We start from the raw sequence: 15,290 nt of genomic DNA on the forward strand, positions 1-15,290 counted from the left end.
TTGTTCTTCAAATATCGATCGATTAAATGGCCCTCGTCTCGTCAAACGTTCTCAAACCTGAGACTTCCGTGAAGTCCCAGGTTTGAAAGTTTTGGACAAGATGGGGTCCATTTTAATCGACTGATATAATTTGCGCAACGAGTTTTCTTGCCAAATTTTAAATACGTTTTTTAAAAAAACCCAGAGTTTGGCGGTTTTGTACTATGGCCCATTTTGTTACCTACTAAATCAGGATTGCCAGTTTGCATGTTTTATGCCAAATAGGGAAGGCAAGTCATGACATCAAATAGGAACATCGAATATGAAATAGGAACCAGTTTTTTGGCATCTCACTGGTCCTTCCCCTATAGATTAAATGAATACCCAGTCATCAACACATTAGATACAGCAGGATCGCCATGCACAATGCTTTGATCTATTCATTCAGCTTGCAACAAGGAGTGACATTTCCCCTTTATTCAGTACAAGTCACCTGCAAAGCATCATTTTTGTACTTACTTCATTCTCCATGGCCTGCGCTTGATGCACGTTGCCTATCGTACGCCTCCACGACGATCTGTCCTCTGCTTCCCTCATGAACTCGGAGTCTGTAGGGATGTTGCTTGTTGACATCCTCAAACTGATCAGAAACGGCAACCCCTGATGACCACGAGCTCTTTTCCCCATCTATGTATGTCACCACTGAGTGTTAGGCTTTCAATGTGTCCTCGTCGCCACACAAGACAAAGAAAGCCCATTTGCCTTTTTCTGATGGTTTTCACAATTTGGATGGGTTTCCCTATTCTATTGTGCGGCTATGTGGTTTAGTGGTATGACACTCGCTTTCGGATCGGAAGGTCCTGGGTTCGAGCCTCGCGCTCGGCGCATAGTTGAGTCCTTTAAAAAGGCTCTTTACTCCCTTTCTCTCACAGTACTCAGGTGTAAAATGAGTACCTGACAGTTAACAGCGTTGTCTTTGTCCGAAAAATGGTAATATCACTTAACAGGCGACATGCCCCGTCCTACATGTTAAATGTTGCTGTTGACCAGGGACCACTTGTAAAGCGCTTTGAGCACATTTAGTGGATATTGCGCTATATATAGCTCAATTTGTAAAAACAATTATGCAAAAACTTGTACGTTTGTTATTCTATCTGACCATTTGATGTTCAGCTATCTTTTGTCCAACCACATTTCGAAAGATTCTAGTCGGTTTTTTGTACTAGCAGTCTTAAAATACAAGTCCAAGTTTTGAGAGTTCTTTTTCGCCAAGATGAATTCAATCCCTCGTGGGGGCGGGGACGTACACTCCTCTAAGCTTGGTGAGAAGTTGCCAGGCTTTGATACCAGTAAGAGGAGACATTGGGTGGCTGCGAATCGGCTTCGACCGAGGAGCTGCCTAACAGCAAGTGCGCTTCATCAGTGGGGACTTTCCACCTGTCCTACATGTACCCGATGTGGGCAAGAACTCGAAACGGCAGAGCATCTAGTCGAACGGTGTGTTGTGACGATGCTACCAGGCGGGTTCGCGACGGTGACGAATGCGGACCGGACTTTGCTGATTGGGTCGATCGTCATAACATAATAGTGTGAGAACCATAAGAGGCTGCTGCCAAGATGAGGGTCATTTAAATCGATCGATACTTGAAGGACGAGTTTTCTGGCCAAATGTTTAAATATGGGTTTTTCCAGAGTACGGCAGTGTTGCCAGATATTAATTCACATTTGAGTCGACTTGGATGACGTGTGTAAAGTACATCAAAGTTTGTTTTACAACGGGTTCCAAGCCAACAGCAACACTTAACGTCTAGGACAGACATGGCCACAAGGCGATAATATTTTTTTAAAATGTCTCCGACCGAGACACCGCTGTTAATGGCCAAGTACTCATTTTACACCTGAGCATGATGAGACAATGAGAATATAGTGCCATTTTCCAAGGACTCAACTATGCGCAGTTGAGATCAGTACTCGAACCGTAGATTGTTCGACCCCTAGTCGAGTGTCATACCACAAGACAATATAGCCGCGTATCTAACACTAAATATTTATGTGACACGCGGAAGGCTCGGGTTTGAACGTTTGTTTTTGTTTTGTTTTTTTTGACACGGGGGGGGGGGGGGGGGGGGGGGGGGGGGGAGGGGTGTACAGTAAAATTTTCTGTGACTATTTTGGCATATTTTGCTAAAACATCCTGGCAACCAGGACCGAGATGACAAATCGGATGATTGTTTCAAAGCAAATCTGTGCCATAGATATAACACAAAATGTGACACAGGTACTATCTATACGTAAGTTGACTTGTATTAATACATCATGATAGAACTTTGATTTACTTCAATGTTGTTATTTTGAAATATTTTTTTTTTTAAACTGTGTTTGGTTCGGTTTTCCCCTTATCTGCTCGGAAATTACAATAAAAATGTTACTATTGTGATATTGTAAAAAATGGTTATCAATGATTCATAAAAAATTTACCTCTAAACAGCCGTACTCTGGAAATACTCGAACTCGTATTATAAAATTTGGCCAGAAAACTCGTCCTTCAAATATCGATCAATTTTAATGATTCTCATCTCGGCAAAAACTCTCAAACCTGGGACTCAAAGAAGGCTTCACGAAGTCCAAGGTTTGAGAGTTTTTGTTTGTTTGTTTTTTTGCCAAGATGAGGGTCATTTAAATCGATCGATATTTGAAGGACGAGTTTTCTGGCCAAATTTCTAACCATAAGATTTTTCGGACTATGACAGTTAATTGGTGATATGAATTCATCGAAGCGTAACTGAAATTGAAATGGTTGAATACCGGGTTATCACACCTCCCTGTGTGATTCCATTGGCTAGTGAGAGTTGTCAAATCCTTTATTCATGTCTTCGTTTATTTGGATTATTGATTGTCGGTACCTAGGGGTATATATTAGCAGGTCTGAGAACCGAACCCAATTATGGGCCTTATTTAACATTGTTGTTATGGACAATATTTGGTATCGGTTTGAGAGTATTTCCTTTATAAAAATAAGCCCAATTTTTAGCTACGAGTTTTTTTTGTTTTTTTTTTGTTTGTTTTTTGTTTTTTTTTGCTAAATTTTAAAATACGAGATTTCCAGCCAAATTTTAAAATACAAGTTTCCCTAACCATCATCATCATCATCATCATCATCATCATCGTCATCATCATCATTATCATTTTCCCCAATTCCCCAGCACAATGACAACGATCTACAACAAATTGGAGGGCCCAGGTGTCTACCATCGAGAAGTTCCATTCCTGGAGACGAGAGGTACCTTCTATCAAGTCGGTTTTCACATCGGCAAAACATTTTCAGATAGGATTCAAGGGTGAGCCAATATTTGTTTGACAAATCAATGATAAGATGTGAGCAACCCTGACAAATTCAGTCGGATGAAAAACTACCCAAATTGCTTCATATCGAAAACTAAATTTAACAAATTCAGTCCCATGAAAAACTACCCAATTTGCTTCATATCAAAAACTAAATTTAACTAATTCCGTCTCATGAAAAACTACCCAATTTGCTTCATATCAAAAACTAATTTTAACAAATTCAGTCGCATGAAAAACTACCCAATTTGCTTCATATTAAAAACGAAATTTAACACATTCAGTCGCATGAAAAACTACCCAATTTGCTCATATAAAAAACAAAATTTAACAAATTCAGTCGCATGAAAAACTACCCAATTTGCTCATATAAAAAACGAAATTTAACAATTCAGTCGCATGAAAAACTACCCAATTTGCTTCATATTAAAAACGAAATTTAACAAATTCAGTCGCATGAAAAACTACCCAATTTGCTTCATATTAAAAACGAAATTTAACAAATTCAGTCGCATGAAAAACTACCCAATTTGCTTCATATCGAAAACTAAATTTAACAAATTCAGTCACATGAAAAACTACCCAATTTGCTTCATATCGAAAACTAAATTTAACAAATTCAGTCGCATGAAAAACTACCCAATTTGCTTCATATCGAAAACTAAATTTAACAAATTCAGTCGCATGAAAAACTACCCAATTTGCTTCATATCGAAAACTAAATTTAACAAATTCAGTCGCATGAAAAACTACCCAATTTGCTTCATATCGAAAACTAAATTTAACAAATTCAGTCACATGAAAAACTACCCAATTTGCTTCATATCAAAAACTAAATTTAAAAATGGAGAATTTATAGAACGCAATATTATTCACTAAACGCGCTCAAAGCGCCATACAATATGTAACAAGCCAGCAGTAACACTTAACATGTAGGACGAGACACGTGCACTGTAAATTCATAATCTATTTATTAATTTATTTACTTACTGATTTATTTGTTTCATTTTATTTATTTATTTAATTTTATGTAGTTATTAAATGTTATTTATTTATCTAATTTTTATTATTTATTTATTTTTCTGTGTATTTATCCATGTATTTCTTTATCTATTTATTTATTTGTTAATCATATAATTATTTATTTATTGAATTCAATTATGCATTTATCTTTATTCAATGATTTAAACATTGATTAAGTTATTCATTTATTCATTATATATTTTTACGTATATATATATATATATTATATATATATATATATATATATATATATATATATATATATATATATATATATATATATATATATATATATATATATCCATTTTGAAATGTCCCCCAGACACTGGAGGGAGTCCGAAGTTGTACAAGATGTTCTGATTCCCTATGCAGCGACAGCCAGAGGACAGGACTATCTCAAGGCTTGTCTGGAAGTCTGTAGGGCCGCTTTTCCTCAATATATTGACGAGGTTTGTTGACAAAATAAATAAAATAAATTACATAATTTCCCTTTATTCATCCCAAAGGGGACATTTTCTTTAGGATCGATTCCAAGGGAAGACTGGATTAACCCAGGCGTCAGCCGTAGTGCAGCGTCACAAAATGAGCTGAGGCGAGGTGACTTGCTCAAGGCCACACAGCGCGACGGGTAGTCGATCGAACTCGGTACCTTTCGGGTGCGAAGCAAAGACCGTACTGCTGAGCCACGCTGTCCCATGACACATCCACACCCCCCCCCCCCCCCCCCCCCCACACACACACCCAGAAGTGTTAATCTGAAATTTAATAATAAAAATGCTAAAGATATGAATGCATGTTAAAATGCCCTTGATAGGGAAGTTGTTGCTATAAAATACATTCATAACATAGGGGCCTAGTGATTAAGGCATCAAACTCTGACCTGGAAAGTCCGGGATATGACATTGTTTTCTTTTGTTGCCGCGTTAATCAAACGTGTTTATCAGGAAATGAAATCGATAAAAAATATGTATTATAATCTCTTCCTGAATTTATAACTGAAGGCATGTCGTGTCGTGTCTTGTGAGTTTTCTTCATTTGAAATTTTTATAGACATTTGATTCCCGAGTGAGAAGATATCAGCTATGATATTTGATTCTATCTATCTATCTATCTATCTATCTATCTATCTATCTATCTATCTATCTATCTATCTATCTATCTATCTATCTATCTATCTATCTATCTATCTATCTATCTATCTATCTATCTCTATCTATCTATCTATCTATCTATCTATCTATCTATCTATCTATCTATCTATCTATCTATCTATCTATCTATCTATCCATCTGTCAGTTTATCTATATAATATCCATCTATCTATATATTTATGTATCTATATATCCATTCCATCTATCCATCCGTCCATCTATCTATCCATCTATCTATCTAATTTATATATATATATATATATATATATATATATATATATATATATATATATATATATATTATATATATATCTATCTATCTATCTATCTATCTATCTATCTATCTATCTATCCGTCCTTCAATCCATCTACCAATCTATCTATCTATAATATTTGATTCCTTAATATTCCCTGCTTGGAAGATAAATGTTCAAAGTCTTAAAAGCAATCTACAGTTTTATCGGGCATCTTTCGAGTATTTCATTTTCATGTAGGACATTTTCACACTTGACGTGTCCTAATTTGATATTTATCCACTCGCTATTTCTGTTCTCTAGCTTCAAGGAATGGCAGATGGTAGCGGGGTGCCTTTCGAGAACCTTTTTCTGCTGTCCTCCACAAAGGAAATCAAGAACGTTTTGTACCCGAAGGAAAGGGACACGAGTATCGGATGCACTGATGTGTTGGTCAACAGCCCGCAATGCAAAATCATCGCCCATAATGAAGTAAGTTGGATGTTGGAGAAGAGTGGTTGCAATTGGATTCAGTAGTCTGATGTCACGCCGCCCTGCATAGGCGGCCATCTTGGTTCTAAACAAAGAAAATCATTACTTTTTATTCTTCATGCTGGCTAGAACTTTTCATATGCCTTGTGATCAGAATGTGTAAAAGTAAAAACATGATCAAATTTATGTGTTTTTTTCCCCTCTGGATACGCTTTTATGCTCGCCGGAGAAATATTTCATACCGCGTCCGCCATTGTTCCGATAGTTTAGAGCCAGTGTTACTAAGTTACCATGCGTCAATAGGAAGGAAGTGACGTTACGACTGTTGAAGAGTATTTTCGTATTTTGAAAGATAAAATCGATATTTTGTGGAATTTCAGAGCATGAGAAAAGAAAGACTGTCCATAATAAAATGATCGTTTAAACGTGAGGCTATGTGATCTTGTGAGATGACACTCGCTTTCGGATCGGAAGGTCCTGGGTTCGAGCCTCGCTCGGCGCATAGTTGAGTCCTTGGAAAAGACCACATATCTATATATTCTGATGTTATATTTTCAGGACAACTACCACCTCATCGACAAGTTTGGCTACATCATCAAAGTGACGATTGTTGAAGGCGGTAAAGAACTCGAGACCTTCACGTCCTACTGCTTCCCTGGTTGTTTGGCCGGCAATAATACAAGCTTTAACAGGTCAGGAAAACTTGTTGTCATCTAGACACAAAAACCCATAAGCTTATCCCTGTTTCTATAGCGGGCAAAAACAATAGACACTTAGATTACCACGCCTCTCGGAAGTCGTCATTAATGTAAACAATGGCAGTGATTGGTTGACATGGCAAGCTACACAGGTTTTACTATCGATGGTATGTGTCTAAGTAAAATACCCACTGTTGCTTGATCAATAGATAGTATGCAGATGACGTCACTCAGGCCTTTGTTATTGTTTTTGCCATCCGCGTTTGTGAGTTGTTCTCACTAAACTGTATTAACCAGACTATAAAAGTTCATGGTTACACAGAGTTTGTGTGTTGGTCCGTTATACTTCCGGATGGCAATGTTGTGAACTCCTTGGCCAAGCGCATTCTATCTATACGTTTTTATTGTGATCGAGAAAATCGTCTGATATTTAGTCACCGATTTGGCGGTATAAAAACAATAACACTGATAATAGAGATGTCAATTTCTTTCATGTTATTGTTTATAAACAACCAACCATGCTTGTCCGAGCACGTGTGAAGGTGTGTCACAAATTCCATGTTTTGATTGGTCAAAAATCGACTGCTACACTTTGGATAGGATACTTGTCAATCGAAAATACTTTTCGCCAGGTCTTATAGACCCAGCTACCCAAAAATAACTGAGTGACTAAAATGGACATAAACAATTGTCTGCTACTCTTCGGATACGATGCTATTCATTCGATAATACTTTCAGCCATATCTAATAGATCCAGCGACCCAACCACAGCTGGGTGAAAACGTAAAGGAGTCAGAAATAATTTCGCCTGTGACCGGGATCGATACCAGCCTGTTTTTTTTTAAAGGAAGGAAGGAAGGAAGGAAGGAAGGAAGAAAGAAGAAGAAGAAGAAGAAGAAGAAGAAGAAGAAGAAGAAGAAGAAGAAGAAGAAGAAGAAGAAGAAGAGGAAGAAGAGGAAGAAGGAAGAAGAAGAAGAAGAAGAAGAAGAAGATGAAGAAGAAGAAGAAGAAGAAGAAGAAGAAGAAGAAGAAGAAGAAGAAGAAGAAGAAGAAGAAGAAGAAGAAGAAGAAGGAAGAAAGGAAGAAAGGAAGGAATGAATGAGGAAGGTTTAAAAAAAAATCTTTTTTTTATTTCAATGTTATTATCCATATAATTCCAGACATGGCATGGTGTTCACTTCTGATGCTTTGTACCCTAATATAGTTGTGGAAAACACTCCTCCAAGGTAAGTACCGGTTTTTATACCATGCTTACACTCTTGGTTTTTGGAATTGGATTCAATAGTCTGATGTCGCGTCGCCCAGCAACGGCGGCCATATTGGTTCTAAACAAAGAAAATCTGTACTTTTTATTCTTCATGCTGGCTCGACCTTTTCATATGTCTTGTGATCAGAATGTATAAAAGTCAAAACATGATCAGATTTATAATGTTTTTTCCCTCTGGATACGCTTTTATGCTCGCCAGGGAAATATTTCATAAGGGCGTCCGCCATTGTTCCAATAGTTTAGAGCCAGTTACTAAGTTGCTATGCGTCATTACAAGGGAAGTGACGTTACGACTGTTGAAGAGGGACGTGTTTCCAACCACTGCACGAGCTTGTGAGTACACGTTGGGAACAAAGTTCGAATTCCAAAACCCAAGAGTGTAAGAAATCGTTTATTCCACCCCTCCATCGATTACTATTTCGTCATCTTCGAATAAAAGACATCTTCAAAAACACTAAAATGACAGATACCTCTTTTTAAAAGAATCAGATTTTAAAAAGTGAAATTAAGGTTTTCTAATCTGACGTCACACATTATTACCGTAAACATGATATCATTACACCTTACTATTTATGGTGCGGGGCAGAATAATATATTATATTACATTTTAAAACAATTGCATTTCGTAATCAGAACTGTTTGAAATTTCAGGGACTTTCTTAGTCGATCTGTCATCAAAGCTAAAAGTTTTGACGAAGCCATAGCGCTGGCAAAGAGTGCAGGAGTGGGCGTGGCTTATGGATTCACTTTGAACATGGCCGACGTCAAGAATCCCTCAACGATGTACTCCATGGAGGTAAGGAGGAAATAATATATCATCTTTTATAGGGAATGAGATTAGCGGAAGAGTAGCGTCCCTTGATTGGACATCACCTTACAGAGAGAACGTCAACATGGTTTTGCGCATGCGTCTCTCTCGTCCTCGTTTTCAGTGAAGTGTCTCCGGAAGCGAGGACTAGAGACGCATGCGCACAACCAACATGCCGTTCTCTCTCTAATAACTTTTCCGCCGGTGACGTCCAATCAAGGGACGCTACTCTTCCGCTAATCTTATTCCCTATAGATTGAATGAAGCTGACGTCACTCAGCTCTTTGTTTTTGTTTTAGCCAGCCATTTATATGAGTAGCTCTCCCTAAATTCTATCAATCAGATTACAGAAGGAACAAAATTGACGTTACTCAACTCTTTGTTATTGTTTTTAGCCAGCCATTGTTATGAGTTGTTCTCACTAAACCCTCAAACCTGGGACTTCGCGAAGTCTTCTTTGAACCCTGCATTTGGGAGTTTTTGCCAAAATGAGGAATATTTACATCGATCGATAAATAATGTATTTTTGTTTTCATTGTTTTCTTGTGGGTTTTTTGTTTTGTTTGTTGTTGTTGGCCGAAGAAGAATTGTGTGTCCGAAACATTCCGTGTTTGGTATTTTGTATGTTTTTGAAGCTGTTATATTCCTTCTGCGACTTCATGTTGAATCTATCCTCTGTCAGATCGGACCACAGAGAGGCGAATCCAACACAGCGGTCCACACACTACACGAGGAGGCGGATGGTTCGAAACCGTGTCATTTCATTCACGTCAACAGCATCGAATTCCTGGCCGGATACACCGAGATTCACAACAACACAAGTTCTGCCACCAGGAGAGAAAGATCTCATCAGGTAATTGATGTGTCGCCCGTTACTAAGCATTCATCATCATCATCATCATTGCCATTTTCACCCTGGGTCAGGGTATAGGCCACAGACAAACAGTTTCCATCCTTCTCTATCCTGGTCTAACTTTTTTTTATCTCGTTGATGTCTTTCCTTGGCAACTTGTCAATGACTTGTTGTAGCAGACTATAAAATGTATCTTTGTCCTCATCTGTTGCATCATTTGTTGGGCCATAGATCTGTACAATGTTCATGTTGATCTTACTCCATGTTGTAAAGGACGCCATGATGATCCTCTCAGCGACTTCTGGGCAAACTTGCTTAGAATTATTCCTACTCCCTGTGTATGAATCCCGTCTCTTCTCCCTGAATATAAAATCTTCTCCCCAGACTTGAGGTGTTTCTGTACGGAGTGTATCCAGTGGGTTTCACTTACTCCAAGTATATGCAGCCTGTATCTTCTCATCTCAGTCACAACTTGAGAGCTTTTTCCTGCTTCATACATGGTGCAAACTTTCCACGACGCAATTCGAAGCTGCTTGTTTGGCGAAGACGTCATCGGGTCAGCAGAGTCCTTTCGGGTTTGTCTGTTGTCCTTCATGAATTCTGTCATTGCAGAAACTCTTCGCTCACCCAAGCTTAAAAAAAAGGATTTGGTTTGTCCGTCTGCGTTTCTGTAACGGTTTGAGTTTTACGGAAAGGGTTGTTAACCCTTCGACAACTCCCAACCTGGAGGACCAGGTGACTCAAAGATGGGGGAATCACACACCATTAGTCGCCTTTTACGACACGCTGGCTTGGCGTTGGGATATTATTGACCCTCTATGTTGAGGGACCCCGGACACCACACGGGGTGACTAAGCATTAACCAATCAAAATATTTCCTGCCATTCACTCCGTTTCGTCCCCTTGATTATTTATTTCCTGTATGAAAAGGCCTGAGATACCCTTAGTACATGTCAAACACACAAATAGGTCAGGCCCAGTTAGTGAGTATTGCTCACAATATTGTGACACACTGATAAAGGAATTGCATCGCAAAACCTGACGACACCAATAATCTGTTTTAAAATTGTGAGTGATGCTCAGGATATGTGGGCTGTTTAGCTACTCGAGGCGACAGACAAGCACTTAAGGTGGCTATGAGTCTTCGGTTCACCCCCAGCGGTTGATTTCAGGGCCAAAATATACTTTATTTTAAATTATCGAGTAAAAAATAAAATAACTTGAGTTTTTATTCGACTAGTTTTAATAAAATGTACGATAACTGACGTAATTTTCAAAAGTGTATGAACTGTATGTTGATTGAAGAACTAGTTAAGATACTAGTTAAAAAGGCAACCATGTCTATAGCTTGACAGACATAGCAACAGGTCACCATCAATTAACCAATAGATTTTGACCAATCAGAATATGGAATGTGTGACACACCTTTACACGGGCTCAGACAAACATAGTTGTTTGTTTATAAACAATAACATCATTGTTATTGTTTTTATACCACCGAATGGGTGACTAGTTATCACACGATTTTCTCGATGATATTATAACTTTTAAGTTTATAGTTTTGTTGGTTTTATTGATCAAGTGGTAGGATAGTGGGTATTTTACTTAGACACCTACCATTGATAGTAAAATCTGTGAAGTTCGCCATGTTTGCCAATCCCTGTCATTGGGCCATGGTTATGGTCCCTTCCGTTTGGGCAGAACTCGTGAGCATTTTACCTAAACGCAAAACAGTAATTAACCAGACACGCAGACTGTAATGGGAAGGGAAGTAACCATGCAAATTGTTATCAATTGTGTAATGGGTTGTCTTTCTTGATTGTTATGCAGTTTGTCGTCGCCACACAAGAATAAAAGTGAAGTAAAATAAAGAAATTGATAATAATAATAATAAAATTAATAATAATAATAATAATAATAATAATAATAATAAAATAATAATAATAATAATAATAATAATATAATAATAATAACAATGATATAAAAATAATAATAACAATATAATAAAATAAAACAATGATGATAAATATAATAATAATGATGATAAATATAATAAAATATGATAAATATAATAAAATGATATAATATATAATAACAATGATGATATATATTATCAACATGATGATAATATATAATAACAATGATGATAATTATAAATGATGATAATATTAATAACAATGAATGATAATATAATAACAATGATGATAATATAATAACAATGATATAAATATAATAACATGATAATATAATACATATATAAATAATAACAAATATAATAACATATAATAACAATGATGAAAATAACAGAGATATACACATGATGATAAATATAATAACAATGATGATAAATATAATAACAATGATGATAAATATAATAACAATGATGATAAATATAATGATGATAAATATAATGATGATAAATATAATAATGATAAATATAATAATGATGATGATGATGATGATGATGATTATGCCTATGATGATGATGATGATGATGATGGTGACTATGATGATGACGACGATGATGATGATGATAATGCTGTTGATGATGATGATGATGATGCCTATGATGATGACGACGATGATGATGATAATGCTGTTGATGATGATGATGATGATGATGATGATGATGATGATGATGATGATCATCATCATCATCATCATCATCATCATCACCACCACCACCACCACTATTAATAATAACAAACCTATCAATAACCATCAACCCTGTTTGTTTTTTTTCTCCCACCAGATGGAAGCCCCGAGAACCAGAGAATCAGCCCTGACCATTCTGGGCGACACGGCCCGACAAGATTATCCAATCTACCGAGAACCAACGACAGCCACAGACGGAATCTCCACAATCTTCATCACAGTCGCCGACATCTTGAATAACCGGGTTGAATTCTACCACGGGAACCCAGTCTCACAGGGGTTCAAACCTTCCTTTCACTTTCAAATAACAGACGAGAAACTTTGATTGATTCAGCAATGCATGTCGTAAATCTTTGAGCGTTGTGGTGTGTAAAAGTCATGAGAACAAACTTGAAACAGCTTTAAAAAGAGAACAAAATACCAAACACGGGACGTTTCGGGCTCAATACCGGATCGAAGGTCTTGAGTTCAAGCCTCGCTCGATGCATAGTTGAGTCCTTGGAAAAAGGCTTTTTTTTGCTCACGTTCTCTCACCGTACTCGGGTGTAAAATGAGTTCCTGGCCGTTAACAGCGTTGTCTGAAAAAAATGTACTATCGCCTAACAGGCGTCATGTCTAATCCTACATGTTAAGTGTTGCAGTTGGCTCGGGACCCCTTGTAAATCGCTTTGAGCACGTTTAGTGGATATTGCGCTATATAAATGCTCAAAAGAAAGGAATTTTTCACGAGGTTTTGGGCTAGTCAGATTGTTATATGAAATGCCTTTGTATTGTTTTGTTATACATTCCCTTTCATCATCATCATCATCACGATCTGATGATCGTCAGGGGGATACACCGGATGCAGATCTCACCACTTTCCGCCATTCTTCTCTAATGTTGGCCTTCTCCAAGAGTTCCTTCATCTTCCTTCCTGTCCATTCCTTGATATTGTCCACCATTCCCGTCCCATCATTCTCTATCATAGCCGATGGCTATTATCGTTGATGATTGTAAACGGATGTGTACATATCTGTGCAGGTCTGATAACCCAAATTGTTAAGGCCCCTTGTAATGGAAATACTCTCAAACCAGCGCATCACAACAATGTGAAATAAAACCCATACTTGTGTCCGGCTATCAGACCTAAAATATGTGCACGTTGTTAACCCAAATTTCACGGCTTTCATAAAGCTTATATTTTGACGTTTTACAATTTCAATTGTTTGTTTTTGTTTTGGGAGTTTTACGGCGCTTGCAACACATTTTGGTCATAGCGCCAGTAAAAAGAAGCAAATAAGATGGTAAAAGGTTCTAGAATTACAATAAAAGCACTCAAGAAACAGTAAGACAAAGAGGAATTGTTTCAAATAGTTTCCAAGAATATACCACACCATCAATGTACTTAATTTGAGATTACCTAAACGTCTCATTCAGACACAAGCACGGGTCCCCACTAAGAGGAATACACTCAAATGTTTACAAATTTGTTTTTGTTTTTAAGGGTTTTACGGCGCTTGCAACACATTAAGGTCATATCAGCACCAGTAAAAAGGAAGAAAATGAAATAGTAAAAAGTTCTAGAATTACAATTAAAGCATCCAAGAGAAAGTGAGACATAGGGGAACTGGGAACAAATAGGGATCAGATGTAGATTCCAAGAGCATACCACCAATGTACTTAGTTTGAGATCTATAAGTCTCATCCGGACACAAGCACACAATCCAACAAAGAGGAATACACTCAAATGCTTACATTATACATTCAAAATAAATATAATAATACATAACAGAGAGATGATTTAAAAGGAAAATAAATATCATCTGCCCAAACAACTTTGCATTTGACTCCCCTCTCAGCCAGGGTATACGGCCAGGGCCAGGACAAAACCAAGTAATCTCAATCCAAGACAAAGACAGAAAGCAAATTGGAAAACAACTATAGGGGGATAGGAGAGACGGTAAGTGCCACCCTGCCAACTATGGGAGGCCAGGAACACCACCCAGTTATTGGAAGCTATAAATTATAAAGAAACTATTCTTATCAGGCACTGGTCAGCAACACAGTTAAAACCAAAATTCATTTCTGGTCAGCAACACAGTAAAAACCAAAATTCATTTCTGGTCAGCAACACAGTAAAAACCAAAATTCATTTCTGGTCAGCAACACAGTAAAAACCAAAATTCATTTCTGGTCAGCAACACAGTAAAAACCAAAATTCATTTCTGTCAGCAACACAGTAAAAACCAAAATTCATTTCTGGTCAGCAACACAGTAAAAACCAAAATTCATTTCTGGTCAGCAACACAGTAAAAACCAAAATTCATTTCTGGTCAGCAACACAGTAAAAACCAAAATTCATTTCTGGTCAGCAACACAGTAAAAACCAAAATTCATTTCTGGTCAGCAACACAGTAAAAACCAAAATTCATTTCTGGTCAGCAACACAGTAAAAACCAAAATTCATTTCTGGTCAGCAACACAGTAAAAACCAAAATTCATTTCTGGTCAGCAACACAGTAAAAACCAAAATTCATTTCTGGTCAGCAACACAGTAAAAACCAAAATTCATTTCTGGTCAGCAACACAGTAAAAACCAAAATTCATTTCTGGTCAGCAACACAGTAAAAACCAAAATTCATTTCTGGTCAGCAACACAGTAAAACCAAAATTCATTTCTGGTCAGCAACACAGTAAAAACCAAAATTCATTTCTGGTCAGCAACACAGTAAAAACCAAATTCATTTCTGGTCAGCAACACAGTAAAAACCAAAATTCATTTCTGGTCAGCAACACAGTTAAAACCAAAA

General features: G+C 37.2%; 1 protein-coding gene across 1 annotated transcript; it reads left to right on the top strand.

Annotated features, from left to right (window-relative positions):
* The first annotated feature begins 2,163 nt into the window (after nucleotides 1–2,163).
* Nucleotides 2,164–13,702, top strand: LOC144979485 (beta-alanyl-dopamine/carcinine hydrolase-like). The gene is made up of 9 exons (XM_078926163.1): nucleotides 2,164–2,270; nucleotides 3,183–3,317; nucleotides 4,667–4,793; nucleotides 6,053–6,220; nucleotides 6,779–6,912; nucleotides 8,079–8,144; nucleotides 8,837–8,981; nucleotides 9,676–9,846; nucleotides 12,599–13,702. The coding sequence occupies exons 2-9, from the start codon at nucleotides 3,187–3,189 to the stop codon at nucleotides 12,824–12,826; spliced, it is 1,170 nt and encodes a 389-aa protein (XP_078782289.1). The 5' UTR covers nucleotides 2,164–2,270; nucleotides 3,183–3,186; the 3' UTR covers nucleotides 12,827–13,702.
* Nucleotides 13,703–15,290: the final 1,588 nt, after the last annotated feature.

The sequence above is a fragment of the Berghia stephanieae genome, chromosome 9 (genome assembly GCF_034508935.2).
Source record: "Berghia stephanieae isolate SIO BIC M18660-M18661 chromosome 9, UCSD_Bste_1.3, whole genome shotgun sequence".
In the NCBI taxonomy this organism is placed as follows: domain Eukaryota; kingdom Metazoa; phylum Mollusca; class Gastropoda; order Nudibranchia; family Aeolidiidae; genus Berghia; species Berghia stephanieae.

Coding starts and splice junctions, on each gene's coding strand:
- LOC144979485 (XM_078926163.1), top strand. CDS start 3,187: ATGACAACGATCTACAACAAATTGGAGGGCCCAGGTGTCTACCATCGA. Junction 6,221..6,778: donor AAATCATCGCCCATAATGAA/GTAAGTTGGATG, acceptor TTATATTTTCAG/GACAACTACCACCTCATCGA. Junction 8,145..8,836: donor GTGGAAAACACTCCTCCAAG/GTAAGTACCGGT, acceptor TTGAAATTTCAG/GGACTTTCTTAGTCGATCTG.